At 39.0% G+C, this 25,951-nt stretch overlaps 1 protein-coding gene across 5 annotated transcripts in view; it reads right to left on the reverse strand.

Annotated features, from left to right (window-relative positions):
- Nucleotides 1-25,951, reverse strand: part of DNAH9 (dynein axonemal heavy chain 9) — a 352,397-nt gene that overhangs the window by 171,464 nt on the left and 154,982 nt on the right. For all 5 annotated transcript variants that reach the window (XM_079135288.1, XM_079135287.1, XM_079135285.1 and 2 more), the window contains 3 exons: nucleotides 15,115-15,280; nucleotides 13,332-13,434; nucleotides 12,550-12,789 (listed from right to left, as the gene is read on the reverse strand). In XM_079135288.1, coding sequence (XP_078991414.1) covers nucleotides 12,550-12,789; nucleotides 13,332-13,434; nucleotides 15,115-15,280 — 509 coding nt within the window. The remainder of the gene's footprint in view (nucleotides 1-12,549; nucleotides 12,790-13,331; nucleotides 13,435-15,114; nucleotides 15,281-25,951) is intronic.

Here is a 25,951-nt window from a genome sequence, read left to right on the forward strand (position 1 = left end):
TTTATGTATAATTATGATGCATGAATAAAATTATTTAAAAATATTCAGAAAAAAATTATATCTGTACTAAAAAAATGAACTTTTCTTTTTGAGGGGGTCATTTTCCCCTAAACAATAGAGTACAGTAACTATTTACATAGCATTGACATTGCTTTAAGTATTACGAGCAATTTAAAAGTGATTTAAAGTATATAGGGGAGATCCAAGATGGCGGTCTAGAGGGAGGCTGCATTCCTTGTCGCTCCATAACGCTGGATTCAAGCAGAGGATATCTGTTTCTAGGTGAGGCAGTTTTTGCTGCTTATCGATCCCCTCCTCTTTACCCCATTTGTCTGCTGTGATCACCTGTGATCATCTGCAATCTGTCAGCATATCGATGCCTTTTTTGAGAGCAGATTGCTCACTGTCAGGCATCTACCATCCACCATTTGCCTGCTTCTCACCTGTCCCTCGCCTGTCCATCGCCTGCCTTACCCCTATCCATCACCCAATGCTCGAGGTTCACCTCCCGATCCTCCGACAGCTGCCAGCAGACTGACCGCGGACTGCCAGGGGAGAACCAGGCGCTGGTTCCTGGAAGTTGCCTGCTGCTGCCTGGAAGTTCACTGTCACAGTACTTGCAGGTTTGATTGCACGTGGCTGCCGCCATTTTGAGACAACAGCCAGGCCCTATAGGACTCCTGGCCGGACTGACTGAGTCCCTTCTCCAGGATCCCTCAGCCCGACCGATCACTCCCTGCCTCTGCGGCCCTCACATCAACTGACTGCTCCCTGCCGCCAGGACCCCCAGACCAACTGACTGTGCCCTATCACCGGGAACCCAGACCGACTGATTGCACCTGGCCTCCTGGATCCCTCAACCACACCACACACACCTGACCTCCAGGACCACTGCCGGACCAACTGCATCCTGTCTCCAGGACCTCCAGCTGACCACATCCACCCCTGAGCTGCAGCTCCCCATTTGCCAACACATTTCGAAGCCAGAGCAGCCATCTTGGATAATCCTGGAAGCCGTAGCTCTGATCTTCGGGTGGGGCAAATCCCATCCTGAGACGCCTGCTGGAGGCTTGAAGCTCATTGTCAGGTACCTCTCATACATCAGGCTAATGAACACTGGGAGGTTTCATTAGTATATGTCTGTTATACAGTAGGTTTTCTTTTTTCTCCTTTTTAAAAAAAAAATTTAAGTTTTTATTTCTTTACGTTTCTTGCTTTCTTTTCCTTCTGTTTACCTGTTCCCTCAGAGTCGCTTTCTCCCTTATTTACATGCTAACATCCGATTTCTTTTGATTACACTCTCATCCTTTCTATTTTCTAGAACTTCTGTATATTCTTTTATTGTCCCATTAACAGCCATATTCTTCATCCCTCTGCATCCTCTTTGTCCTCCATGAGAAACTGCAGACATTATTGTAAACCTGTTTGTTTTACCAAAGATAACTTTTGAACACATTTTGTTTATTATGACAACTTTGTTATTGTCCCCATAGGGGCTATTTGGTCTAGGTTTGCATAGTGTCTGATTTGGGCACTGCTAATATTGATCTCCCCTTAAAGAAAGGTTTTGGAAACCTATAGGGCCACTATAAGCCTATAGGGGGAAATCTGCAATACCCCAGACTTGCACTGCTAGAGGGGAAGATACATGAACAACATGAAAAAACAAGGGAAGAAAATGATCCAAACAAATCTAGATTCTATAGTAATAAAATCCAATGACAGTATGTTAGAAGAAATGTCAGAAAAGGACTTCAGATTATACATGATTAAGATGATTCGCGAAGCAAGGATGAGATAAGAGAGCAAATGCAGGCAATGAATGATAATACTAATAAGCTGAAAGAGCACCTGCAGGAAGCAAAAGATCACTTCAACAAAGAGATAGATTCTCAAAAAAAAAACCAAACGGAAATCCTTGAAATGAAGGAGACAATAAACCAAATAAAAAACTCAATGGAAAGCATCACCAACAGACTAGACCACTTGGAAGACAGAACCTCAGACAATGAAGACAAAATATTTAATCTTGAAAATAAAGTCACCCAAACAGAGAAGATGGTAAGAAATCATGAACAGAATCTCCAAGAACTATGGGACATCATGAAAAGACCAAATTTAAGAATTATTGGGATTGAGGAAGGCACAGAGATACAAACCAAAGGAATGAACAACCTATTCAATGAAATAATATCAGAAAATTTCCCAAACCTGAAGAATGAAATGGAAAATCAAATACAAGAGGCTTACAGAACACCAAATGCACAGAATCACAACAGATCCACACCAAGGCACATTATAATGAAAATGCCTAACATTCAAAATAAAGATAGGATTTTGAAGGCCACAAGAGAAAAGCATCAGATTACATATAGGGGGAGACCAATATGGATAGCAGCAGACTTCTCAACCCAGACTCTAAAAGCTAGAAGGGCCTGGACCAAAATATTTCAAGCTCTGAAAGAACATGGTTGCCAACCAAGAATCCTATACCCAGCAAAACTAACCTTCAGATTTGAAGATAAAATAAAATCCTTCCATGATAAACAAAAGTTAAAATAATTTACAGATAGAAAGCCTGCACTATAGAATGTTTTCAACAAAATATTCCATGAGGAGGAAATGAAAAACGACAATGGAGGTCAGCAAAGGGAGGAACTACCTTAGAGAAAAACCACTCAAAGGAGAAACCAAGCCAACTTAAAAACCAAAAATAAGCCAAATGACTGGGAATACAAATCATTTCTCAATAATAACCCTGAACGTTAATGGCCTAAACTCATCAATCAAAAGACATAGACTGGCAGAATGGATTAAAAAGAAAGACCCAACAATATGCTGCCTGCAAGAGACTCATCTCATAGAAAAAGACATCCATAGACTAAAGGTGGAAGGATGGGAAAAAACCTACCACGCATATGGACTCAGTAAAAAAGCGGGGGTTTCCATCCTTATATCAGATAAAGTGGACTTCAAGCCAAAGTTAGTCAGAAGGGATAAAGAAGGACATTTCATACTGCTTAAGGGAACCATAAATCAGGAAGACATAACGATAGTAAATATTTATGCCCCAAACAATGGTGCATCCCTGTACATCAAACAAATCCTTCTCAATTTCAAGAATCACATAGACCACAACACAATAATTCTGGGCAACTTTAACACACCGCTGTCACCACTAGATAGATCTTCCAAACAAAATCCAACCAAAGAAATCATAGAACTCAATAACACAATCAATAACCTAGACTTAATAGACATATATAGAATATTCCATCCATCAATGAGCGGATACACTTTCTTCTCAGCAGCACATGGAACCTTCTCAAAAATAGACCATATGTTATGCCACAAAGCAGCCCTTAGGAAATGCAAAAAATAGAGATACTGCCTTGTGTTCTATCAGATCATAATGGACTGAGAGTAGAAATCAATGACAAAGTAAAAAAAGGAAATTACTCCAACACTTGGAGATTAAATAATATGCTATTGAATGAAACATGGATAACAAAAAACATCAGGGAGGAGATTAAAAAATTCTTAGAGGTCAATGAGAATGATGATACAACATATCAAAATCTCTGGGACACTATGAAAGCGGTACCAAGAGGAAAATTCATTGCATGGAGTGCATTCCAGAAAAGAATGAAAAGTCAACAATTACATGACCTAACATTACAGCTCAAAGTCCTAGAAAAAGAAGAACAGAATAACAGCAAAAGTAGTAGAAGACAGGAAATAATTAAAATCAGAGCTGAAATCAATGAAATTGAAACAAAAGAAACTATTCAAAAAATTGACATAACAAAAAGTTGGTTCTTTGAGAAAGTAAACAAAATAGACAAACCCTTAGCCACACTAACAAAGAGAAGGAGAGAGAAGACTCAAATTACTAAAATACATGATGCAAAAGGAAATATCACAACAGACACCACTGAGATACAGAACACAATGAGAAGCTACTTTGAAAATCTGTATTCCAACAAAATAGAAAGTACCGAAGACATTGACAAATTTCTAGAGACATATGCTCTTCCCAAACTGAACCAGGAGGACATACACGATTTAAACAGATCAATATCAAGCAATGAAATGGAAGAAGCCATTAAAAATCTACCATCCAATTAAAGCCCAGGACCAGACGGATTCTCAGCCGAGTTCTACAAGGCCTTCAAAGAAGAACTCATTCCAATACTTCTCAAAGTATTCCAGGAAATAGAAAAGGAGGGTACCCTACCAAACTCATTCTATGAAGCTAATATCACCCTCATACCCAAACCAGGAAAAGACACATCAAGGAAAGAAAATTTTAGACCAATATCCTTGATGAATATAGATGCAAAGATCCTTAACAAAATATTGGCAAACCGTATCCAAAAACATATTAAGAAAATTGTGCACCACGATCAAGTGGGGTTCATTTCTGGAATGCAAGGATGGTTCAACATTCATAAATCAATATACGTAATCCATCATATCAATAGACTTAAGGATAAGAATCATATGGTTATTTCAATTGATGCAGAAAAAGCATTTGACAATATACAACACCTCTTCATGCTGAAAACACTAGAAAATATAGGGATAGTAGGAACATTGTAAAGGCTATACATGTAAAGGCTATACATGGCTAAGCCCATGGCCAACAACATTCTTAATGGAGAAAAACTGAAGCCACTCCCTTTAAAAACAGGAACAAGACAGGGATGTCCTCTTTCACCACTTCTATTCCACATTGTCCTCGAAACGCTAGCCAGAGCAATTAGGCAGACTAAAGAAATTAAAGGGATACAAATAGGAAAAGAGGAACTTAAGCTGTCACTATTTGCTGATGACGTGATTCTATATTTAGAGGATCCAAAAACCTCCTCCAGAAAACTTCTTGACCTCATCAATGAATTCAGCAAAATAACTGGCTATAAAATCAACACGCATAAATCTACAGCATTTTTATATGCAAGCGATGAAACAGCTGAAAGGGAAATGAGGAAAACAACTCCATTTGCAATAGCCTCAAAAAAAATAAAATACTTGGGTATCAATCTAACCAAAGAGGTAAAAGATCTCTACAATGAAAACTACAAAACACTGAAGAAAGAAATTAAGGAAGACCTTAGAAGATGGAAAGATCTCCCATGTTCTTGGATAGGCAGAATTAATATTGTCAAAATGGCCATACTACCAAAAGTGCTATACAGATTCAATGCAATTCCAATTAAAATCCCAATGATGTACCTCACAGAAATAGAGCAAGCAATCATGAAATTCATTTGGAAGAATAAGAAACGCAGAATAGCTAAAGCAATCCTTAGCAGGAAGAATGAAACAGGGGGTATTGAAATACCAGAACTTCAACTATACTACAAAGCAATAGTAACAAAAACAGCATGGTATTGGCACCAAAATAGACAGGTAGATCAATGATACAGAACAGAGGACACGGACACAAACCAAAATAAATACAATTTTCTAATACTAGACAAAGGTGCCAAAAATATGCAATGGAGAAAAGATAGCCTCTTCAACAAATGGTGCTGGGAAAACTGGAAATCCATATGTAACAGAATGAAACTAAACCCCTATCTCTCACCCTGCACAAAACTCAACTCACAATGGATGAAGGACCTTGAAATCAGACCAGAGACCCTGCATCTTATAGAAGAAAAAGTAGGTCCAAATCTTCAACTTGTTGGCTTAGGATCAGACTTCCTTAACAGGACTCCCACAGCACAAGAAATAAAAGCAAGAATCAATAACTGGGATAGACTGAAACTAAATAGCTTTCTCTCAGCAAAGGAAACTATCAGCAATGTGAAGAGAGAGCCTACAGAGTGGGAGAATATCTTTGCCACTCATACTTCAGATAGAGCACTAATTTCCAGAATATATAAAGAACTCAAAAAACTCTACACCAAGAATTCAAATAACTCAATGAACAAATGGGCTAAGGAAATGAATAGACACTTCACAGAAGAAGATGTACAAGCAATCAACAGATATATGAAAAAATGTTCAACATCTTTGTAATAAGAGAAATGCAAATCAAAACTACACTAAGATTCCATCTCACCCCAATTAGAATGGCGATTATCAAGAATACAAGCAACAATAGGTGTTGGCGAGGATGTGAGGAAAAAGGTACACTCATACATTGCTGGTGGGACTGCAAATTAGTGCAGCCACTCTGGAAAGCAGTGTGGAGATTCCTTAGAAAACTTGGAATGGACCTACCATTTGACCCAGCTATCCCACTCCTCGGCCTATACCTAAAGGACTTAAAATCAGCACACTACAGAGATACAGTCACATCAATGTTCATAGCGGCTGAATTCACAATAGCCAGACTATGGAACCAACCTAGATGCCCTTCAATTGATGAATGGATAAAGAAACTGTGGTATATATATATACAATGGAATATTACTCAGCTATAAAGAATAATAAAATTATGGCATTTGCAGGCAAATGGATGAAATTGGAGAATATCATGTTAAGTGAGATAAGCCAATCTCAAAAATCCAAAAGAGGAATGATCTCACTGATAAGCGGATGATGACACTTATGGGGGGTGGGAGGGGGACAAGAATGGAGGAAGGAGGGACTGTATAGAGGGAAAAGAGAGGTGGGAGGTGTGGGGGGGGGAGAAAAAGATAACAGAATGAATGAAACATCATTACTTTATGTAAATATATGAATACGCAAATGGTATGCTGTTACTCCATGTACAAATAGAAACAACATGTATCCCATTTGTTTACAATAAAAATAAATTTTAAAAAATTTAAAAATAAAAATAAAAAAAGTATATGGGATGCTGTGTAGTTTATATCAAATACTACAGCATTTTTATAAAAAACTTGAGCATCTGCAGATTTTGGTATCTGCAAGGGGGTCCTGCAACCAATCCCCCATGGATAATAAGAGGTTACTCTTATGAGGATACTGACTAAAAGAATATGGAATACTCCTACTAATATAATACTAAATTGAGTTTAAAGCAAGGACCACTTTTAGAGATAAAGAAGTGTATTTAATAAATAAGAAAAAAGTCAGGAAGAAATACTAATTACAAATACATCCTAGTTATAAATTATATAGACTCATTATAAAATAAAAATGATATGCAAAGTTATGTATCTCATAGCATAGCTTCAAAGTATATGAAGTGAATCTGACAGAAATAAAAGGAAAAATAGACATGTTCACAATCACTGTAGAAGATTTTAACATGCCTTTTTCAAAAATACACAGAAAAGGCACACAAAAATTCTTAAATACATAGGAAATTTAAATTACATGATTGGAGATGGGGAGATAGCTTAGTCAGTAGAGTGCTTGCTTTGCAAGCACAAGGCCCTGGGTTCAATCTCCAGCACAATAAATAAACAAATAAATAAATAAATAAGTAACATGATTTACAAATTTATCCTAATTACCATGCTGGTGAAACTACACTCAACATCTTTAGAATACTTCTTTGTTTTTTTTTGTTTTTTTGGGGGGGGTTTTTTTGGTACTAGAGATTGAACCCAGGGGAACTTAACCACTGAGTCACATCCCAAGCCCTTTTTATTTTATTTATGAGAAGGGTCTCACTAAGTTGCTTAGGGCCTCTTTAACTTGCTGAGGTTGGTCTTGAACTTTCGATCCTCCTGCCTCAGCCTTCTAAGTCACTGGGATTACAGGCATGGTCTACCATGTCTGGCTAGAATACATTTTTAGTTATTGATTATATTTTGGGTAACAGCAAATCCCAATACATTTCAAAAGAATGAAATCATATAAAATATTTTTTCTGAGAACAGTGGAATTAAGCTAGGCATTAATAAAGGAAAGATAACTAGAAAACCTCTACAGTTTTGGAAATAGAGCAACATGCTTCTAAACATTCCATAGATCAAAAAAAATCAAGGTGGAAATTAAATATTATGAAGGAAGAGAATTAAAATACAGAATATAAGAACTTGTATAAGATGGCTAATGGTATGATTGAAGATAAATTTAGATCCTTAAAAGTGGGTGTTTCAGGAAAGACAAAAGATGCCAATTAATGATATAAATAGCCATGTTAAGAAACTAGAAAAACAAGAAACTAACCCAAATCCAGGACTATAAAGAAAAGAGTAAACATTAATAATATTACAAAACAGATATCAATTGAGTCAGTCAAGAAATCAAATAATAATATTGGTATACTTTTCAAGTTTTTTTTTTTTAAAGACTAACAAAATTGACAGTTTCCTAGCAAGGGTGACAGAAGAGAAAAAGAGGGAGGGTACATGTAATCCATAACCAGAATAAGAATAAAGGCATAATGTCTGATGCAACAGACATTTAAAAAATAACAAGTTTATGCTGATAAATTAAAAGTTGTTGATACCCCAATGTCTTACAATGACTGATACCTGAAGAAATAGAATATCTGAAGTTTTACATGTATTAAGTAAATTGAATTCATAATTTAAACCTTCCACAAAGAAATTCCAGGTAGTTTCACTAGTAAATTCTTTCAATATTTAAGGAAGACACAATACAATGTTTTACCAAATCTTCTAAAGAGAAGAAAAAGAGGTAACACTTCCTAAAATGTTTTATGAGGACTTTATTACTTTAGAGTAATAGAGAAAGGAAAATGACAAGACAATCTCAAAAATATAATTGAAAATTATGTAGAAAAATTTAGCAAATGGAATCCAGGAAGATATTTAAAGGACAATATGTAATAAGCCATAATTCTAGGAATGCAAAGTTGATCCAACATTTAAAAATAATCTATGTAATTTAACACATTACCAGGATAAATGAGAAACATGATTTGATTGTTCCAACTGATGCATAAAAGACCACTTAAGTTTCCAAACACATTCATGATTAAAACTTTTAGTAAATTACAGGAAATTTTCTTAATCTGATGAAGGGCACCCATAAAGACCTACAGTAACTACCCTATTTAATGACAGGCTATTAAAATCTTTTCCCTGTAAAATTTGGAATGTGACAAGATGCCACTCTCACTACTTCTCTTCAACATTGTATGTACATCTGTGGCCAGCACAATAGGACAAGAAAAAGAAATGAAAAGACTTAAAGGTTAGAAAGAAAAAAAGAAAATTGTTACTTTTACATCATGATTGAAACTATAAGTACAAACATAATATTGAACAAAGACACAAAGTGACATTCACTAACATTTTATTTGCATAAAGTTCAAAATAGGTCAAAATAAAGTGTTAAAAGTCTAGACAGTATTTAGGAGGAAGAAGAAAGAGTGAATGGAAAGAATGAAGCAAAAAGATGCTATGGAGATGCAGAATGTTCTATTCTGTGATTGGAGTCATTGTTACGTAGGTGTGATCACTTGGTGAAAATTAACCAAGATGGATGCTTATGACTTGTGTGGTTTTCTGTCTCTATGCCATAATTTAATGAAAGTTTATTAAAAGAAAAATAAATTCCATTATCTCCCTTTGGCTCCACCCACATGTGTATCTCAGCCTCTTTTTCTTTATCATCTCTAGGTATCATTCATATATAAAATGTGAAAGTCAGGAAAAATCACCCACCAGGAACTTCTGGGATTTTGTGTTTGACCGTAAGGCAAGCTATCAGTTGATCTTTATAACCCCTGTTAGAGTCAAACAGTCAGGCAGACTGACAATTAAGGACTGAGTAAATGTGAGGCTGTTAAGTGCCAATTGTGCCCCATCTTAGACATGTGGCCCTGAGGTGGGAACCGTGCTTAATGATTTCCGCTACTTGCAGTCCTCTAAATTCAGTTCTGATTTGAATGGAGTGAGGGAAGCGCAGAGAAGCACTTGTTATTGAGACTTGGATCAAGCTGGATTCTCTAGACAGGGGCTGTCTCCTTCTAGGCATTCAACCATCCCCTTAATCTCCTCCATTAGTCCTCAGACAAACGGTCAGGAAGGGAGTAGGAAAGACAGAGGAAGGCTGTGGTCAAGCTCTGAGCTTGAAACTCTTTGGAGGATGAGGGTGAGGGAATGTGCAGTGGAAGGGAGACAGTGCCCCGGAGTGTGGAGTGTGATTTCCTCTCCTATGCTGTGGCAGGAGGCTGACAGCTGGCAGGCTGCAAAGAGTCCAGGCAGGGCTACAGAACCCAGGGGGTTGCCACTCAAGCTGCCTGAGTCAGACAAAGAAACAGGCCGGGGGAAGCAAGATATCCACCTAGCTCTGCTTTCTGGTTTCTCCTTGACATTGAACCAATTACCATGAAAACAAGGTAGGAAGACTGCTCTTTCTTCAGGAAGCTTTTCATCACCCCAAATTACCTATATGGTAGGGCTGAAAATTCTAGTTGTGGCTATCATTGCTGCCGCTTGCCAGTTACATGATTGTGCTCAAAGTACTAGATTGTGTCAGTTTTGTCATCTCTAAATTGGAAATATAGCCATTCTTCTGTATCCATGTGAAGTTGGTTCCAGGACCCCCCTCAGATACCCAAATCCATGGATAACCAGGTCCCTGATAAAAACAGAATAATGTCTGTAAATAACTTACTTGAAATCATCTCTAGATTGCTTAACACAATGTAAATCCTATGTAAATAGTTGCTGTACTCTATTGTCTAGGAAAGAGTGATAAGAAGAAGTATGCATGTTCAGGACAGACACAATATTTTAAATTATTTTTGATCCTGTGTGGAATCCATGAATATGAAGGACTGACTATAATCAGCATTTTCCCTTGTAGGACTGTTGTGAGAATTAAAACAAACAACAACAACCAAAAAACCTTAGTGCTGAGGTCAGTAAATGCCTGTTATTAGTCAAGACTAAAGTCAAAATTTTCACTGGGGCCTGTTTTGATCTCAAGGTATCTTCCCCTGTCATCTCTCACCAGACCCATCTCTACTACTCTGCTCGCCTCAGGATGAACTCCTTGCCAATCCATTAACACCATCAATGCTTTTCTACACCCAGCACCATTTCTGCAGTCATTTACTAGTTAGTAACTTCTCCAAGCTTCTGTTGAATCGGAATAATAATGTCTGTCCCAAAAGGTGTTGGTGGACCGTGAATTTCAGTTTAGGTGGGCTCCTTCTGATAAAAGGGACTTCATCGATCTTCCTAACCAGCTGCCACGTGCCTTCAATGTGAGTCAGATCAATCAACTTTCATATTTTCTTTTCATTTGGAAACTGTGGTCAGTAACATCCCCACTCTGTGGTGTTTTAGTGGGATTTAAGAGAGGGACTGTGTGTGGTAGACATCTTTTCTTAATCAATGCTCAACGAATGGAAGCTAATTGAGGGTAAGCACAAACCTTCCTGCTGTCCAGGCCTGGGGGTCGCAGGGCTGTGGACTTTACAGGTTTAGAGGTGAGTCCCTCTTTCCTGCTCTAACCATCGTAAGCTTGTTTTCTTCATTGAAAGTTCAGATGAGACGTGTAGAGTGGTGTTATGGAAAGACCTGGTTCTAGGTCCTTCTCTGGCTGACTGTGTGCCCCTAGTCAAATCTATATGAACCATGTGGGCTCTGTTTCTTTACTTTCAGGATGAGTTCATGTTTGGGGGGAGTTAACCTGATCCAGGGGTATTGTCCTGGGCTCACTTAAATGAGTTCTTAGAGGTTTTGTCATGCTTTGGGGCTCAGTGGCTTGCCCTTCTACTTAAGCCTTCATGGAACGCAGCTCTTAGATCTCTGCACCAGGATTTAGTAGGTTTCTGGCTGGAACCTGTGGGTCCTATGTGCTCAGGGTCTGGTTTTTTACTGGTCTGAGGGTCCCCAGATCCTCCTTGCATAGCAATGCCCTAAATAGTACATTCCAGCCACATGTCCTCTATGTGGAGAGTCCTGTCACTCCCTGGTCCTGTCACTTCACTTTGGCACTTTCCTGTGGGTGTGGTCTCTGCTCAGTGCAAAAGGCAGTCTTCTGTTCATTATGATTCAGTGCTAACTTGGGAAGGGGTTTCTTTGAAAAGAGGTTTTCCTGTAGATTCTTGTCCAGAATGGATAGACCATTGTCCTCATGTTGGAGAACTTCACCACGTGAGGATATTGTATCTGACCCAGGGGGAGAGAGGGCTTGGGGTCATTGCATTGCTCCCTGGATTGATAGTGATGGGTCAATTGCCTGGAAGCAAGGGGCAGAGACAGGTCATCACTAATCAAATAAAGAGTCTGAAATGGCTCTAGCCTGAAATGAACCAGAAATTTTTAGGACTGAGGCTGTTTCATGGAATGGCAGATGGTATTTTAGGAGCTTTATGACATAGTTTCTTCCCAGGCATACTGGAATCATATGATATTATCTCTGAGATGCTGAGCCTTCTTCAACCCAAATAAACTAAATCAGAAACCAACACAGAAGTGCATTTTCTTTTCTGAGGCAAAATATAAGTTCCTAATAAAACTCTATTGTGTTGGGTTCTTCCTCATGGAACCCCTGGTCCTATGTATCTGTTTATGTTCATGACTCCATATAAACTGTGTCGTTGCCTAAAAGCTTGGCATTCACTATTTTATTAATATTGGGAGCCTCTGGAGCATCCCTAAGACTTTTAGGGTGTGTCGAAGCAGGGAAACTCACCTGGAAGATGTTGGCAAAATCCCTGAGGTTAAAGATGTAGTGGAATTTGATTGCTGTGGGCAGGAATGTGGTGGCAATTTTCTGGTGGAAGATGAGGGCCAGATTAATGAGCTGGGGGATGGACTTCTGCAGGGAGGCTGGGAAGTGTCCAAGCTTCAGATGCTGGGTCAGGATGGTGCTGTAGATGGAGGAGAGGGCATCTGCTCCCGGGAAGGAGAGGACAAACACGCTGAAGTGACGCTGAATGGGAAACAAAGGCATGAGGTGGAGGCCATGAGCTAGACATGCTGTATCACAGAATCAAAATCACCGCTTTCAGATTTGGAAGTGATGGGGAATTCTTAAAAGTACTTTGAATGCTACATCTTGGTCACATGTTTCGCACTACACCCAAATTTAGGTTGAATGTAAAATGATTGGAGGAATCGTTGGCTGTGGAACCTTGATCAAAGATGGCTGCACAGGATAACAGGAAAAGAATCAGAGTCCAAATCTGAACATGATATTAAGTGTCCATATGACCTGGAGTGAGTCATTTCACCCTTCTCTCAGGAATGAGGGAGTGGAATCAAAGAACTCTCTGACCTCTTCCAACTCTAAAAGCTTTGTGACCCTGGGCCTAGGAGTTTCTCCATCCTTCTAGAAATTCAAGTAGGCATCCTGATTTACCATTTTGAGAGGCTGGACACCAAAAAGACCAGTAATCATGTCTTAGCAAGTGACATGAGTCCTGATAAGGTAGTATTAGGACCCATGTACCACTTTACTTGGCTGCTCCCTACCTGAAGTCGGGGGTTGATGGTAAAGCTGCCTGCCGTGGGGTTCATGCAGGATACGTACTGTACATTCATGACCTCCTTCAGAGACAGCTTGCTCCGATCATACCTGGAAGATTCAGAAACCTCCAGTGAGAGAGTGGGAGGGCCTATGCAGGTGAGCGTTTCAAGGGGTGAGGGAGGTAGGATGTGCCCTGTCATTCATGTGCTTAGGTAGGAAAACAAGCAAGACCTAGATCTATTGATTGAGATGGAGATAAATACCTAACACAAATTTCTGAGAATATCTCTAGAAATCATATAGGAAAAAAGAAATAATGGGGCTGGACTAAGAGGTAGGAGGCAAATCAGGGGCATGTGGCAGCCCAGAGGGCAAAGAAAACCAGTATTTCCAAAAAGAGAGAGTGGTCATCTATAGCAAGTGCAGAGAGGAGAAAGATAGCACTCCAAAAGGGGTGCTTTGGTTTTGCAAAAACAGTAATTAGTGGTTCAGCAAGAATGGTTCAGTAAAGTAGAGGGAACAGGAATCAGAGAATGTGGGTTGAGTGGGAAATGTGGGTTAAGTGGGAAAGTAGGAAATAGGAACAGATGAGAGAAGTTGGTTATCTGGAGGGAGAGAGGCAGAGTGGTAATTGAATATGAGGATTTTTTTTTTTTAACACAGTAGGAGAAATCTGTGCAATCTTAAAGGACACGAAGGGGCCAGCAAAAGGATAGGAAGACTAGTTGATGAAGCGCAGATTTGGGGAGTGAGAGACAGTAGAACCAAGATGCTGTGGCCAGTTTAGTCTTAGGTAAGAAGGGATAGGAGGGCAGAGCACAGGATGCAGGAGGGTGCACTGAGTTGTACAGATGTGGAAATAGGAAATGGAGTTAGACTCAATGCTCTCTGAGAGGGCAAAGCCACCCACTGAGGTGGAGTGGGGAGTTGGAAGAGAGAGGAGATGGTATGAAACAGATACTTCTGAGAGCACGTAAGACAATATGGTAGAATTTCCAGGAGGCTCCTACTTCCTCTTCAAGATTTGTGGGAATCTAAAGTAAGACTAATAAAACGAGCTTTCCCACCAACTGCGGGAAAGCTTCTGACGATGCAATTTTTGAAATGAGTCTTTTCTTTTTGATCTTAAGTTATCCTGTGGGCTTATTTTAAAAACTTTTTATTATCATGTTAATTATACATACTAATGGGATTCAGTGTTATATTTCCATATGTGCATATATCATGCACTGATGAAATCCAACCTCCCACCAGGTGCCGTGACACATGCTTATAATCCCAGCAGCTTGGGAGGCTGAGGTAGAAAGATGGCAAGTTCAAAGCCAGCCTCAGCAATTTAGTGAGGTCCTCAATAACTTAGTGAGACCCATCTCAAAATAAAAGGGGGTGTGGCTCAGTGCTTAAGTGGGTTCAGTTTCCAGTAAAAAAAAAAAAAAAAAAAATCTAACCTCCCTTTCCCCATCTTTTGCTCCCCCAGGACATGCACCCTTTGAAATGTCTAGCCATCACTATGATGACTTCTAGATGATTCTAGAAGAGTAGCAGGTTTCTTTCTTAGATGAGAGCTTAGTACCTCCTCTGGCCTAATTTTTCACTGGGACCTAAGTGCCCCTGTTTGAAAGAGTGCTCCAGGGAACAGAGACTCCCATGAGGGGAGTATGGTTTACCTTGGAGAATCTCATCTGGCCCCAGAGCTGAGCTGAGGTTTGCTATTTCAGGACAAGAGTGAGTGGCACCCAAGGTTGGCCTTAGGTTTTTCCCACCCCCACACCTTGCATGTCCTCTTACCAGTGACCGTAATCTAGATGCTGCCTGATGACAGTATGGGGCTGCACTGTCCCGTAGGCGTCCACCTCAGGCATGTTCATGTCATCAATGAAATAGACAAGCTTTTTGTTGCCTGGAGGGCCATAATTTCTGCCAGCCTTCTTTTCTAGAGGTTTCTCCAGGACAGCTGAGGAGAGATCCAGTACATGAGGGAAGGAGGATCAAGCTTCAGAGGCCACTACTGAGATAGCACAAAGGTTGAGAACAAGCCTTGGCTGTTCTGTGTGCAGGTACCGTCACCACCACCTGCTGCCACTAGAGTCAGGCATTCCACAGGACCAGAAATTGAAGTGGGGATTGAAGTGATGATGACGACACCCGCCAGGCATTGAACGTCTTACTGTATAAATGCTGTGCTAGGTTTCAACAAATATTTATTATCTCATTTAATTCGTGTACATGACATTATAGTATCCCATCTGATAGATGAGGGAACTGAGGCTCAGAAGAACTAAGCAATGCTTCTAAGGGAGAGCCTGGATACAAACTAGAGCAGTTAAACTTCAAAGCCTACGCTCCTTTTCTTCCTTCCTTCCTTCCTTCCTTCCCTCCTTCCTCCTTCCTTCCTTCCTTCCTTCCTTCCTTCCTTCCTTCCTTCCTTCCTTCCTTCCTTCCTTCCTTCCTTCCTTCCTTCCTCCTTCCTTCCTCCCTCCCTCCCTTCCTTCCTTCCTCCTTCCTTCCTTCCTTCCTTCCTCTCTCTCTTTTTCTTCTCTTTCTTTTTTTTTTTTTTTTTTAGATTAGGAATTGAAGGTACCCTCATAGTCCCCAAGGCCAGATACCCAAGGAAATCTTTAAGTAACTGATTCCCGAGTAGACCTGTCCTTGCTACCCAAGACGAAAAGGGGGCTCCCAAGCCAGGGTTGGATATAGACCCTTCTACCATGAGGCTGAAAGAGAGGAACTATTGGCTACTCTTCCAACAGTCTTTCCTAGAGTTCACCAAGTGGTTTCCCATAATGGAGAATTTCCTGGATGCCTTCAGTGTCACGAACAGCTCCCTCCCCTGCCTTCAGCAATCTGGGCCCCTGTCAGAGCATCTCAGTGCCTTTCTGGAGTCTAAGTGAGGAGACTCTCTTTTGGACTTGTTTCTTCAATTATCAGAACAAAGGAAAGGAATCAGACAGCACAGTTTCCAGCCTGATGAGACTTGTTTAGAACAAACTAAAGTAGCAGGGTGGGGATATATGTATTTTTTTTTCAGTGAGGCAATTAAATATTTATGGATTGCAAGAACCAACACTTTTTATTACAGCTGGAAGCTCTAAGAACCATCAGATTTCTTCTCTTGAAAAACAAGTTTGTAAACAAGGAGAAAGTGTCAATAGACATAGGAAGGTGACAGATAGAAAGACAAGTTCCTTCAAGAAGCTTGAATATTCTAATTTCCTGGTCCTGTGTTAAATTAAGTGTTGCAAATATGAATTAAATTTAAATTTAATTAGCATTCAATTAACATACACTATCAACCAATTAATCACCCAACACCTTCTTACCCCCTAAAGAAATAACAACCATATATGAGATCTGTCAAAATAAAATGTAATTAATGGGCTGCCAAGGACATGCTTTGGGGAACAGTCCTGCTAACAGTACATTCTCTACTTAGGAAGGTTCGTTTCTCCTCATCCCAAGGCAACGATATTCAAATCAATCCCTGGAATTAAGCACACCCATAATTTTGGTTGATTAAGCTCTTAATGCATCAAAAGAATTGTTGAGGAGAAAAATGTGTCATTTAGCAAGAAGTGGCCTTGGAGTGCACTGGATTATCTTAAACTGGTGATTCGAAGTTCTCCAGAGAAACCAAGGAAGGGCAGACACAGTAGTGATCCCTTCTTGACCAATCTCTGCCTTGTGTCGGGTCTGAGATGAAATGACACTGATAGGTTCTGTTTCCAGCCAGAACTGGAGGAGGAGGAACAGTTTAAGTTGAGGAAAAGTCTCGATGTCGAAGACACAAGACAAGAAGAAATGTGACCTTCTCACTGTATTTCTGACTGAGTTCTAGTATCACAAACAAATCTGGAGACCCCAGCTTAAATCTGTGCCCTCAGTTCGTATGTATGTTCTTACTCACTTGTTTCTCTGTTTCTCTCTTCTGCTCCAGCCATCCTGCTCCTGATACATGCCTTGCTTCACTCCCCAGGGCTTTCCTCTGGTGGTCTCCTTCTGCCTGGGATCCTCTTCTTCCAAATGCTAGCACGGTCTGCTCCCTCGCTTACTTGTTCAAATGCCCCACCCCCTTTTCTGGTAAGGCTTTCCTGGTACTCTATCTAAAATTAAACTCCTCACTTTTCCCCTGCCCCTGCTTTGTTTTCTTCTTAACATCACCAATTAATAGCTTATACTTTTGCTCATTTATCTTGTCTATCATCTCACTCTCCCCCTCCATACTAGAATTAAACTCCAAGAGGACAGAGATTTTTCTTTGTTTTTTTCTCAATATAATAACCTTCAGGTCTTAGAAAGTGATCTGGCACAGAGTAGCATGCTCAGAAATCATTTAGTAAATTAAGGAATGAATGAATGAATGCATTTTATTGTTAAAACAAGCCCCATGAGATATGCAAAGAAAGTCTTATTATTTCCCTATGGCAATTAAGGACTGTTTTAGTTAGTTGCTGTGACCAAAAGACCTCATAAGAACCACTTAAAGGAGGAAAGGTTTACTGTGGCTCATAGTTTCAGAGGCTCAGTCCACAGTCAGCTGACTTCGTAGCTTTGGGCCTACGTGAGGCAGAACCTCAAGGCAGAAGGGCGTTGCAGAGGGAAGCAGCTCAGGACATGGCAACAAAGAAGCTGAGAGGCTGAGAGAGAGAGAGAGAGAGAGAGAGATATCGATCTGCTCACCAGGGACAAAATATAAATCCCAAAGGCATGCCCCCAGTGACCTACTTTTTCAGCCACACCCTACCTGTCTACATGTATCACATGGTTAATCCACATAAGTGGATTAATCCTCTGATTAGGTTACAGTTCTCATAAGTTAATTATTTAACCTCTAAATTTTCTTACATTGCCTCACACATGACCCCATATCTAAACCATAACAAGAATATAGAGTGCCACTTGCCGCCTACCTGCGGGACAAACAACACATACTCTTCAGAGGTTCATGAAGCAGCTTCCGCTTTATTCGGATAACACCCTCAATATATAAGCAGTCTCATGCATAAGCAATTGTAATCAGATATGTCCATCCAATCCCATTAAAGGTCAAGCGATCACAAGCTCAAGCACACATGTAAGATATATCTGTCCACGCGCTAGGCGGCTGAACCAATTATCATACAGCCAATGGTAAATGCTTCCTGTTTTTCTCAAGGCGCATTCAGCACGCCATTTGGCTCTCTGCCAGTCGCCATATTTGGATGCATGTGGCCTAACCCTGGGCCCCGGGTCTCGCCGGCCACATAGAGACTAAGGCAGGTTAAATACCTTGCTGTAATTAGAATCCAAGCATTTAGATACTGTCTCTAATGTTTCTTCATCTCATTGGGCAGGACAGCCCCTATAAGCCCTCACATTCCAACCCTCTCCAGGCTGTTCCTGACCTTCTAGTCTCATTGGCTCCCCAGCTATGAACTTGAGAGCTGTTCATTCAGTAATCCATGCAGCACTACTAGTGATGCAGCTGTAGTGAGTACTCAACATGTACTAAGCCACTAACTCCTCAAACCAACCCGTCAAGCAGTCCCATGATATATTATCCTTACCTCTGAAAAGTCTCTTTGGAAATGAGAAAAGAGTTTTAGGGAAATTAAGTGATTTTATTCAAGGTCAAACTACCAAGTAGCATAGCTTGGATTTTAACCTAAGTTGGCCTGGCTGTGGGACTTCATGTAACTACTATTGCAAATCACTTAAACATTAATTACTGCAATATGGCTTCTGCCCTTGAGAAATTCTCAGTTTAGTTAATTCATTGCCCATGTTTTTTTTTACAGATATCATTAATAATTAATCATGTCTTTCTTTGCAATGCAAGATTTGTGTATATTATTATAAAGCACAAATATAATACTTTGAACCATTTTCCTTCCAAATTTATCTAATTCTTCATGTGTTAAGACATTTCAGTCATATTGTAAGGACTTTGTATTTATTTTTCTTTAAAAAAGTATACTTTACATGATTATAAAATTAATACATATTCATTTAAGAGAGATTAGAAAGTATAGAAAAATCACAATGATGGACATGACAACTGGCCATAATTCTGTCACCCAGCAGTTGGCACTACTTTTAATGTTTTGGTGTATTTCATTCTAGTTACTTTGCTCTGTTAGATTTTTTCCTCTACAGAAGCAGAATTAAATTGAATATATTGCTTGTATATATTTTTATTTTCATTTAATATATCTTAAACCTTTTTATATGATAATAAGTACACCTTAACACACAATTTTGTCACATTGTGTTCCATAATTTGGATGCATCAAAATGTATGAAATTATTTTTCTATTGTGAAATGTGTGTTTTCAATTTTATTTTACTTTGAACCCCATACAATTCTAAATAGAAAGTCTTGCTCACTAGAGGATAAATCATGGATAGTTTAACTTTGGTGTGTGTTGTCTTCTTTTTGGAAGATATTCAATGACAAGAGAGTGGTCTATCTGTAATATTGTAAAATCTCACTGTTACTTTGAGAGTTCAATTAGATCTTATAACGTCCTGCCTGGCCTTAGATTTTAATGGACAGGTTACAGAGATTTGTTTTAAATACAGTTCCAGACATCTGAGCTTCTCTCTAATTAGTGTAATTAAGCATACAAATATTTGTTGAACTAATAATTCAAATCACGGTTGGATGGCAAGATAATTTAGGATAAGCCCTCTCCCCTTACAACTAAACTGTAAACCTATTGATGCTTTAACCAAATTCATTGTTTCTCCTTTTCTGCACTATACTATTATGTTTGTAGGTCTTTGCAAATCCTATTATTTAAAAATACTGTTTACATTTTCACAAATAAAGAGGAGGATTAAAGTATCTGAAGAGACATAAAAAAGACCAATTAAAGACAAAAAAGGGATTGCAAAACAACATCGAATGAGAGAAAATTTATTTGCACCAGTAATCCAGGATGACATAGTGCTTGTAACCACATAAACATGTATCTCACACTTTCTTTTATGAACTGCTTACTTGAAAGCTCAGAACTAAATCCATGTTTAATTATAGTAACTACATCATCCCAGATTGCTCTTATAAATCCACTTTTTTTTATATGAAAAGGTTTTCCAGGCACTAAATTCTAGAAGTCATACATCACGGATACTTACAGAAGGCACATCAGGTTACAAAATAATATATCTTTAATCTTTAATGATATATCTATTTATCTATCTACACACACATACACACACACACACACATATAAAGTTCAACTGAGACTTTACAGAAGTTATAATGTAAAATGATTTGGGGTCATAGTAGCACTCAATGAAATCCAAGGGTGGACCACTGGATTTTAACTCAAAGAAAGGAATAAAAACAATATAAGTAGGTTTGTGGAGTTCAGGGAAGCTGATGGATTGGAGGATGAATATAGATTTCTGCCTCTTTCAACTGAAGCTGTCATTGTTATTTATCTGTGGTTTGTTCATGTGTTGAAGAGTAGTCAATGGAAGGCTTTTAATGAGTCATTTGAGATTTTCAATAATAATTTTTTAAAATATTTGCTATCAAAGAGCAAGATAGCCATGGATCCAGATACCAGATGTGCAGAAGCAAAGTTGACATTCTATTTTGGAAATGAAGAGGCACACCTCACAGCCTTATGAAAGCAGAAGGGCTGTATAGCTTGATGAAGTAAGACCACTTGGCTGTTAACTCATAGGGTAAATCTGGGGGAAGTCAGTTAACATCTCTAAGCCTCATTTGTTCATCTTGTGAAAATGAGGACTGTCAGCAGAACCAATGATGGACAGCAACCCCAGCCTCATTCTCTTTGATCACTTTTCATCTGGGGTGCCCATGTGACACAGTTCTGAACAGTAAGATACAGGTGTAAGTCGATGCAATTCCTGGAGAGTTATCATTTCCTGACAGGCACATTATTTCTCCTCTTTAGTTTTTCCCTCATTTTGAATGTAGATGTGATGGCTGAAGCAGAGACCATTCTGCCACTTTGAAGAAACAGCCAAGGGAATATCAAATGTTTTAGCATTGATAAATTTTAAGTTGATCTAGAGTTTGTAACTGCTTACCTTCAAACTTCCTGTTGTGTGAACCAAAGTCTCTACCTATGCTGCTAGCACCAGATTATCTGCCTCTTGCAGCCAAAAGCATTACTGATAGCGTGCCTCTAAGGATGGGGAGGATTAAATGAACTAAAGGGGGCAAATCCCTTAGCACAGGGTGAACACATTATAAATTTAAAAGTTTATGCAGTTCATGCTGGGGAGCTAAGCCAGTGCCTGAAGCATTTGTATTTCAATGAGTTGTGAATTAGTGGTCATAAAAGCACTCAATGGAGACTCCAGAACTGGATGCCATGAAATAGAGGTGAGATGCAGGTATTACCAAGCAGCAGCTTGGTCTATAATAAACGAACATCTAATGATGAGAAAAATAACATTTGCTGGGCTAGCAGGATACGTGAGTGGCAAAATGTCTCCCTGGAGATCTCTGGGAATTGACCTGCTGGGTAGAGTTACTGCCTATTTGAAAGCTAAAACATTTCTTCCAAAAACATTATTTTTTTCAGCATGGTTTTCATTAAGCATCTTTTTTAAGTAAAAAGAGGTTTTCCTTTTGTTCTTTTTGTTTTGACAATTGAAACTTAGAAATTATTGTATAATATACTTAAATTTGAGAAGCATTTTGTTAATGTTATTATAATAATAGCTTCCATTTATGAAGCACTTACTGTGTGCTAGGAATCATTCAGTGTTTTGCAAATTTTGCCTTGCTTTTTAAGGATGAACTATTGCTACATTCAACAACATAGATAAATCTCAAAATCATGCCAAATGAAAAAAGCAGGCAAAAACAGAAGCATATTATGTGATTCCATTACAAAAAATTGTAAAAAATACAAAAATTGATTTACTGTGAGAGGAAGTAGATCAGGGGTTTCCTGGAACAGGGCAGGGTTTCAAAAATTGGGAGGAAGGGAAGCTTTTGGAGGCAAATATGTTCATTATTTCAATGATGATGCTTTCATGAGTGTGTCAATATTTCAAAACATCAAATTGTACACTTTTAATATATGTAGTTTATTGTGTGTCTGTTATAGCGCAATAATTTTTTTAAAAAGAAAAAGGTGAAGAAAGCAATGCTATCTTTCAACAGGACAATGTATATGAACTGTGATTTAATAATTACACAATGAAATTCTATGCAGCAGCAAAAATGAATAAATCTGCATGTATCAAAATACTGATTTAAAAAGTTGTCAAAGTAGATAATTTATATTTAAAACTTGAATACACATAACGTTATATATTTCATGAGCAAATAAATGTATCAAAAATATAAGCATGGCTTGATGCATATTGACTGCAGTACTCTAGAGCAGGACGGATGAAGGGATGGGGGCAGCACATCAGCTGTACTTAATACTAAAACCACAGAAAAATGACAAAATTTTAGCATCTGCTAAATATGGGTAGTGGTATAAGGGCATCTGTTATATTATCTTCTGTACTTTTCTGCATGCTTGAAATATTTCATAGTTAAAAAAAAAAGTTGAAGTAATTACCCATCCCACTCAGTGTCTAGTTCCCCTTGCCAGGGACAACTGCTGTTACCAGCGTCTTAAATGTCCTGGAGATATTTAAGTATGTGTATAAGCATCAGTGTATGTGTGTGTGTGTGTGTGTGTGTGTGTGTGTGTGTGTGTGTGGCATATATGTAAATTTATATATATATTCTAAAAATCATATGTTTAGATACTTCTTTTTAAACAAAACATGATTTGAAACATAATACATAGATTTCTCCATATCTTCATTTTCTCTCTCAACAACGCTTTGGAAATAGCTCCAACTCAGTACATGCAGAATTTTCTCATTCTTTTAATACTGCTTAGTATTCTGTCAAATGAATAATTAGGCCTTTTCCCGTCTTCTCTCATTACAGACACATTATAAACACACACTTTGCACTTCCACCTGGGTGTGCTACCTGCCTTTTTTAAAGCAGACTATGCCATATCGCATTCAGTCTTTTCTTAAATACATGATGTTTTAAGTACAAACACCAGCTAAAACACTGGGCTGAGGAAGGAATGATGGGTTCATGAAACAGATGCACTAGTTGGCTTCTTTGCTAAATGATACCTGAGCAAGTATCTTTTGAACATATTTCTCTCTCTCTCTCTCTCTCTCTCTCTCTCTCTCTCTCCCCCCTCCCCCCTCTCTCCCCTCCCTCTCTCTTTCTCCCAGAGTTTCTTAATGCTGGGTTTGGGCTCCCACTTTTCTAAGTGTTGGTAGCACCCTTTCTCCTGCCATTTCTTTGCTTGTCAAGTGTTTTGGGAGAAAGAGCCATATGATTAAGACTGGACTGTGGTAAAGCAGGAGGAAGGAGGGTCCAGGTAAGGGAACACAGTATTGTTCTCACTGCATGGACTTGGACATATATGCAGTCTATTCTAGGACTTTGGCTGCCTGTGCAGCTCCTAGTTAGTCTTGGACAGGTGAAGTCATAGGAAGGCTACTCTATCTGTCCCTTGGTGTGACAGGACGGATGGCATCAAGGTCTAATGCTGTGGAGAAGCCATTAGGGAATTAATGGGGGATAGAAAGTGTTACTACCATCATGTATAACTAAAAAGAACCAATAAAAATGTTTAAAAAGTGCTCTTCTGGTGACTGTCCAGCTACAGTGAGAGCCAGCCTTATCCTAGCTCTATTTGACAGCATTTTGGGACCTTGTTGAGTAATTCTCTGTATTCCAACAAGAAGAAACAGAAAATTTCTCTAGATTAGAGATCTTGAGAATGACAGGACCAGGCAGTGTGAATGATTCCTCTCCTCTTCCTTCGCTTTAAATTTTTACCCTCTATTTAAATTTAATTCTTTTTTCACATTATGAAACAATTTTAATGGGAATACTTGAACAATGCTGGGAAACTTGAACAGTACTACTAAGGATAACATAATATTAGATATTTATTGCACTTTCCAGTATTTTCTTACCAGGAAGGCAGCAGAGCTTAGCGGTTCAGAGCACAGGCTCTGGAGTTAGACAGTCTGGGTTCAGAGCCTTGCTCTACCAGCTTCTGGGTGCTGCACAGCAGCTTATTGAACTTCTCTGTGCCTCAGTTTCCTCATCAATAAAATGGAGGCAATGAAAGTATTTGTTTCACAAGATATATAAGATTAAATAGGTAAATAAAAAATGGTGTATAGAAGTCTATAGCCAGGTTAATGCCTGACATACACCTAGTGAATGTTGACAAATGTGAGTTATTATCATTAGTGTGCATTTGCAGCCGTAGTTAGACGTGGGTAAATCAGCAGAGCTGGTAATCTGATCAGTTGTTGTACTGAAGGCTCACAAATAAATTTCCTTAAAAAAAGAAAGAATAACTACAGGAAGCAAACCTACAAATGTAGATATTTGAACCACATAGGCATGTGAAGTTTTCTTATCCCTACTGCTACGTGCTAACGTATCTGTGCCCAACCACAGTGGAATGTCATGATAACACAGGGCATGATGACCTCATGGGGTAAAGATGAAACCTGAAGTTTCTGGGAGGTGATTGGCAAAACCAAAGGAATTTTGTAACCTGGTTTTTAAGGCTATTATTTCAAAAATAAATTAATAAACTCAAAATCAAGTAAATTATATTAAGAGCGATGGTGATAAATATTCAAAACTTATCACAACCTAATTAATTTACCATATTTTATCATTATCTATGCCCTTGAAGTTATTTCCATCTATTGCATCTGAAAAGTGAATGGCATGTGTGGTACATGTCTTCCCAACTCTGGGTTCACTGCTCTTGCTCTGGTAGCTTACAATTGGCCATGGTGGGATTATTTACACAACGGAAATGGGTAAATACTACAAATGGGGGCTTGATTTGTTTTGCACACCTAAGATTATGATAGAGGAAATTCAATAATGCAGAATAAATGTCAAAGTGTATCACATAGCTGTTACAGTTGTGAAGAGCATAAAGAACTGAATAACTATGCCTTTGGTATTCAGATAGAAGATGCCTACATATTTGACAAATGAGTGAAATTGCATCATGAGCCTTTAGTCATAGCACTTATGTTTGTTGACACTCATGTTGGAACTATAGTGAACTACTGGATTGAGATGGGCCTTGTGTAACTTTTACCAGGCCCACAGCAGATGAAGCCCAGATGCTACTTTGAGACAGAGGTGATGAAGTCTCACTGTCAATAAAGGGGAGTGGGTGGTGGCATGAACTCAACATAATCCAGACACTTCACTGCTGCAAGATATAGAGAACCATGTCAGTGCTGCTACCTATCAGCATTTGGAGCTGGCTAGACCCTGATTCTGGAAGAGTTGGCAAAACTGTGCAGAAGGAAGGTGTCACAGTGAGCTGTCTTTCCCATGGGAGCTGGTGGAACTAGAGTGTAAGCTGAGACAAAATGGCGCCACAGTGGTTGACCTGGGAATCACACTTGCACAGATCACAGAAAGATTGGGCAAAGTAGTTGGGGCTCAGTAAGTTTGGTCCAAATGAAGTCTGTTTTACAAGTCTGTTGACTCAAGGCTTGGATAATATAGTCAGAGGGGAAAAGTACCAGGTTCACCTTTCATGTTATAAACCATGGCTTGAACTGTCTCAGCCTGCAA

This window comes from Sciurus vulgaris (assembly GCF_902686455.1).
Source record: "Sciurus vulgaris genome assembly, chromosome: 3".
Taxonomy (NCBI): domain Eukaryota; kingdom Metazoa; phylum Chordata; class Mammalia; order Rodentia; family Sciuridae; genus Sciurus; species Sciurus vulgaris.